This window comes from Pteropus alecto, unplaced genomic scaffold (assembly GCF_000325575.1).
Source record: "Pteropus alecto unplaced genomic scaffold, ASM32557v1 scaffold251, whole genome shotgun sequence".
NCBI classification, from domain to species: Eukaryota; Metazoa; Chordata; class Mammalia; order Chiroptera; family Pteropodidae; genus Pteropus; species Pteropus alecto.
In genome coordinates, this window is record NW_006431048.1 from 367,274 (window position 1) to 373,687 (window position 6,414).

General features: G+C 42.1%; 1 protein-coding gene across 5 annotated transcripts in view; it reads left to right on the plus strand.

The window, feature by feature from the left end:
- The window catches only part of PLA1A (phospholipase A1 member A), a 32,343-nt gene that overhangs the window by 18,572 nt on the left and 7,357 nt on the right, over positions 1-6,414 (plus strand). For all 5 annotated transcript variants that reach the window (XM_025051871.1, XM_025051884.1, XM_025051881.1 and 2 more), the window contains 3 exons: positions 2,313-2,402; positions 4,163-4,330; positions 5,739-5,828. In XM_025051871.1, the coding sequence (XP_024907639.1) occupies positions 2,313-2,402; positions 4,163-4,330; positions 5,739-5,828 (348 nt within the window). The remainder of the gene's footprint in view (positions 1-2,312; positions 2,403-4,162; positions 4,331-5,738; positions 5,829-6,414) is intronic.

Here is a 6,414-nt window from a genome sequence, read left to right on the forward strand (position 1 = left end):
CTTTCAAGTCTGTTTCAGCATTGTCATTTTCTGACCACAGATGAATGTTTCGATTTTTAGCCAGCAGCAGCAGCAGATTTCTCATATGTGGATCAAATGATTTAACATTCTGATTCAACCCTAAACCTTGTGCTGAGGTAGTATCAGAGTGGGCACTGCTACCTGCTGACATATGTAAAAGTCATGCTGTTTTTTCAGGGTGACTATGACTGCCCACAGGAGATTGGGGCATTCTATTTCTGGGGAAGATTCCCAGGCCTCTGAGAGGAGGAGCCCAGCCCTCAGTCCAGTGAAAAATGAGAATTCCCCTCTCCGATAGTGACAGGCACAGGAAAGACACGCAACTCTAAATCCATTATGACCAAATTAAGCTCTTCTCTCTGGCTGAGAAAGGGGGTGGGCATGCCTTCTCATTTTGACTGCATATCAAATGCCCATGAGTCTGTGTTAGGCCCTGTGCTCAGCATGGTGGATGATAGAAGAAGTAACATCTGATCCTACCAGAATTGTTTGTAGTTCAAATGAGAGATGTCCATGTCTCATTCCCTTTGATCAGAAGCCTTCTTTTAGCATTCAAGACTCAGATTCATGATTCCGGAAGAAACCGAAGCAGTCATCTTGTTCAACCCTCTTTCCCACCTTTATCTCATGGATAGGAAACAAAAGCCCACAGGCCTCTGCCTGAGTGCTTACCTAGGTTAACTTACCATGTTAATTAACAAGATTATCCCCTTCTGTCCCTAAATTTGTTAAATAGGTAACTTATTAGGTCCCTACTTACCTGAGCTAGGTTTCTCAGTGCCCTTCAAAGTTGGAACCTCTTTTTAATGTGACCAAAGGAAAAAAGAATGTTCCATTTATGCAATCAATCTTTATTGAGCTATGTAGTAGGACTGAGAATACTGCAGTGAATGAAACATCATATGAGGTCCCTGCCCACATGGAATTTACTGGCTAATAGGCCAAGCATTCATTAATTGATTCCTTTAATAAATATTTATTAGGCACTCATGTATGCCAGGTACTACGCTGGTATTGAGGATATAGCAGAAAAAAGACAGGTAAAGGTCCTTCTGATGTGGACCTTGCATACAAATAAGCAGAAAAGGTAATTACACATTGTGATTATGATAATGAAGGATATGAGATAGAAGGTGACTTGGGTAGGGGGTCTACTTCAAGTAGGATTATTGAGGAAGAAGTCTGTCCAAAGACATGATATTTGAGGTGAGGCTTTGCAGATGCGAATGAGTTAACCCTGAGAAGAGCTGTGAGGAGAACATTCTAGGTGGTGAGGACAGTCAAAACGAAAGTGGGTGGGGACAGGACAGAGTATAGTGAGTGAGGCCCTGAGTGAAGTTGCAGAGGAGGGGAAAAGGACCAGGCCAGCCATGGGAAATCAGTTTAAATTTTATCCTATAATCTGAGAACAGGGAGGTGGTGATTTAGGTTTCCTTAAAACATTACTGTGGTTGCTCTGCAGAGAATGGACTGCAGCAGGGTGTCAAGGGGGTTCTGGGGGCACATTAGAGGGTGTTTGCTGTAAGAGTCTGGGTGAGGGATGGTGGCAGCCTGGGCTAGGGTGGCGGCAGTAGAGACAGAGAGAAGTAGAAAGATTCAAAATATATTTCAGAGATAGAGCTATGAGACAAGTGATGAGGAGGACTCAAGGATAACTTCTAGGTTATTGCTTAACCCCTGGATAGATAACATTAAACAAATAATACACAATAAATTGCTCACAGTAATGATAGATAACATGAAGGAGAGAAGCATGTCTTTGGCAGCTAGATCTGATCCAGTCTGAGGGGTCAGATATGGTCACAATGATAAAATAAGGTCTATAATCTCTCGAACTCATCTCTTTGTAGACAGGTCATATTTCTGCTCAGTTAGGAGAACACAAAAGTATATAGGAGAATATGGAAGTGTGGCCCCAAACACATATATCTGAACTATTGCTTGAAGCAAAATAGAAACTATTTCACAAGGAAATTTACCAAGCTCATGACATTTACTGATTTATTAAAAGTTATGTTAAGGGATATTTTTCTTCATTTTATTAGGTAAATATGAGCACCCACTTATGAATTTATTCTTCTCTGCTTCCTTTCAGAGTGGGAAACCCCCTTTAGAAAACTAAGGGCTAGTTCTGTGGTCTCACAGCACTCAGGAGTGAGGTGGATACCCATTCAGTATAGATAGTAGGTGGGCTCCCAAAGTCACACCTCAGGCTGCCAGTGGACTCCGCTATGCGACTCGGAAAATACACACCTGCAGTAAGAAGGTAATGGGATTCTACCTTCTTTCAGATTTGGGTATTCGAATTCCTGTCGGACATGTGGACTACTTCGTCAACGGAGGCCAAGACCAACCTGGTTGTCCCACCTTCATTCATGCAGGTCAGAAAGCCTGAGAGAGTTGGTGTTTGGCTTCTCCAGACACCAGAATTCACCATCAACCTTCCTGTTGAGTCAGCCAGTGTGGGCCACAGGATGTCTTATCTTCTAGTGTCCTTTGCTACATCCCATAATGCCTTAGTAAGCCCTTATGAATGGATATCTTCGAAGCCCAGAAATTCTGGGGGAGAGGAGCCTGAAAGTGAAAGCCTACGTCATCCATACACTGCTTTCTTCAATTCTTAGGCCCTGCCATGATATTACATCACTCAAGGCAATAATTTGTATTCTTCCTGGGCCCTGGTTCATGGTATAATCCATACTAGCTTCATCCTCTGCAGAGCTTAGTTGCAGCAGAAGTAGACTGATGTGCCCAAAGCTAGCTAGCCAAAGGATCAATTCACTGCATGACCATATCCCCAAACTTACTAAATTTAACAGCTCTTCAAAATTGTTTTGAAAATAATCTTCTTAAATACTTTCAACAAATATACATTTTTTCTCTTGTAAATATATTTTTTTGAAATGTTATTTTTGAATATATATATATTTATTGACTATATTCTTTTTAGTATCATTTTAAATAACATTAAATTTGTCAACAGTTATGCATCAGGGGTTGTTTAGTCTTCTTATATCTTTCTTATGAATATAGCCAACCTATCAGCATTTCATGGAAATCAGGAATTTTATTTTGATTTCTGTTTACTCTCTTTTTTATTATCTTCCCGCTTTACCAAATTTTTGACATTTTAAGGATTCTTTGGGCAATTATATTGAATAACCACTAATCAAGTTCACCAAATTTACTGATTTCTCAAAAACATGCTTCTTTTAACAATTTATAGGTTTTCTAGCAATTTTGATCAGGTGGGATAGTCTAGTTTTAATGGCTTTTGAAAATTTCTGTGGCATTTAGTTGGTCACATTTTATTTCTTCTTCATAACATAACTAGAGAAGAGTTTAGTTTATGTCTCCCAGCTTCCTGTCACAGCTGAAAGGAGCTTGACTCTAGAGTGTCCCAACCCTGGGGAGAAAGAAAAATCAATCCATAGCTCAGATGTGGTTACTGTTTTCAGAGTTGGGGGTGAGGGAGTCCCAAGGTGAAGGAGAGAGTCTGAAGACCTCAGAAACCTGGAGTTGTGGCTCACCTAGCTCTAGCCAATTAAACCAATGTGAGTTATTATAAAATTTTAAATATTAAACAAAAATGATAACAAGAATACCAAATTTTTAAAAATTGAGTCATTTGGCAAACTCAGCATTATCGTCCTTTGGCCAAGTGAACTTCAGCACATTGTCTTTCAGAGACTGACTACAAACTGCTGCTGATTCCCTTGATCGTCTCATTGCTGGGTTGGATATAATGAGATTGTTAAAAAAAAGTTTTTGTAAAAAATTGTTTGTGTGAGTGATGGTGAAGAAGGTAATATGTGCAGACATATTCATTTTGAGAAATAGGGTCAGAGTAACCAACTCTGTATGCTTTCATTTTCTGAAAGAGAGTTTGCATATTCATGGAGAATGGGTCTCGAATTAAGCAGTATTTCCTTCATATAGTAAGCTTAAGTACCACCAGAAAATGAGAAGAAAGAATGTAATAATCATGTCCAGTAATACTTTTAAAATGTGGTTCAGGGGACATTCCACATTTTTATAGCCTGCTGAAATAGAATATTCAGTAGAGTTACAGTAAGTAGCCTGAGGGAGTTTCCATCTGGCTTGAAATAAAACCTTGGTTGTATTTTTCACCCCTGTTCAGGCTACAGTTACCTGATCTGTGATCACATGAGGGCCGTGCACCTCTACATCAGCGCCCTGGAGAATTCTTGTCCTTTGATGGCCTTTCCCTGCACAAGCTACAAGGCCTTCCTCGCTGGACACTGTCTGGATTGTTTTAACCCTTTTCTGCTTTCCTGTCCAAGGATCGGTAACTTCTATCTCTTTGGCTTCCTTTGACAATTTGGAGAAAGTTCAAGTCCCGCTAGTTGTCACCTCTTTAAGTCTAATCTCCTGTGATCAAGACATCTACACAATTGGGGTAGAGAAAATGTAACTGATGAGGTATTCAGCCTCTTCTCACCCGGAAAATGGCATTGGCCCTTTGTGTCCCACCCTTCACCCTCTATTCTGCTTCCTGATGCCATACTCGCTCTGCACACACCCTTTGCACACATAGTACCTCTCTTGCAAGTCCAGCTTCAGGACACTCTCTAGAAACATTGGTACAGTCCTGAGCCCCTACCTCCACTTGCAGACTAGATGCTTGATATAGGTCTTTCTAGCTGGGCCAGCTATTCTTGAACTCCTGATAGACCTTAAATCAGGTGTTGTGGAGGACTCCCCAAGAGTGGCACACGTGACCCACTTCAGAGTTGTGAGGCTGTGGTGACCACATGGCAGCTGGAGAAGTGCCTAACTGCTGGTTGGCTTGGGCACATTCCTGGATGATCCAGGCCAGTGTGGGGAGAAGAGCTCGGGGATGGCTGAGGAACCTGGCCTCGACTCACCTGTGCAGATCATTGCTGGGAGCCTCCTGGGGTTATCCAGGATGAAGGGCTCCAGCAAAAACTCTGAAAAGTGTAACTTGTTCCTTCCCCTCCTTCACTCTTCTACCTCTCACCACTGGCTGCCACTAAGAGTTGCATCAGCTTGTCATTGCCTTACATGAATGAAATGGATACCACCTTGACAAAATGGTAAAGTAGGGCTAGCTTCTCATGACAAAGCAGATCAACAGTACTTCCTACCGATTGGGCATATGTCACAATATCCCCCAGATATGACAGACTGGCTGGTGTAACAACCACTTCAGACAGTGCCCAGTTTCATCCCTCACTACACTTTCCCTGGCACTGACCACCCTAGGGATGCTAACTACTTGTATTCTCAAGAGTATTTCATGTATCCTTACCCTCTGTTCTTTAGCCCAAACTGTCCTCTCTGTCCAGAATGCCCTACCCCAACTTGTCAATCACTATTCTACAGGTCAAGCATATTCTGTGTTCCTACCACACAGAATACAAATGCCATTAAACAACGGTCATGTAGGTTGTTTTGCAAGTTGAAGACATAATTTCAAATTTCTTAGAAATATCTCCTAAGAATGGGCCACATGATCTGAAGAATGTATTGCCTATTTACTTGTGTGTTTATCTCCTGATAGACTAAGTTGCATGTATCCTGGGACTCATCATAGAGCATGACACATAACGAGTATGCAGTGTAGTTGTTCGCAGGACGAATGGATGCATGAATTAATCAATATGTGGCTGGGTGCAATGGGACCCTGAAATGGCCTGCTCAGGGCTCTGTTGTCTTTGTTTCTTGACTTCCAGGGATGGTGGAACAAGGTGGTGTCAAGATAGAGCCACTTCCCAAGGAAGTGAGAGTCTATCTCCAGACAACTTCCAGGGCTCCATACTGTGGTGAGTTTGGGGAAAAATGAATGGCTCAGCTATGCCAGTGTGTTGTCCAGTAGAGTTCAGGGCTCTGGCTTGGACTGTATCCAGCCCAGCATGGTAGCCAAAGTGGGAGGTAAAGAACTGAGTCAAAGATGTCATGGGATGGGTGGGGCACAGCTGCTACTGGCCTCAGATTGAACCAGAACTTTCAGAGCTCGTTCAACCTGTTACTCTATTATGGATGAGGACTTAGGAGAATTTACTTGTCTATACACTGATCTTAATTCCTTCCCGACCCCCCCACCACCATACACACAGAAATCTGCCCTCCAGGGTATTTGGGAGTTCCTTTGGCTTCCTCCTTCCAGAATACTTTTTTACCCACTCCTTGATATCTATCCTATGTGTCTCCCACTCCAGCAGCCCTCCTAGGTCAGGATCCCTGAGGAACACCAAACTCCTTCTCTGCTTTCCTTCTCTCTTACATACATATTCTCTCTGTTCATTGTTGCTTCTAACCACTGCATTTCATTGAAGCTAAGGTGCCAATGATTGTAAAAGATATTAAATGTGAGAGAAAATAAAATCTATAAAATATGTGTTTCTGGCT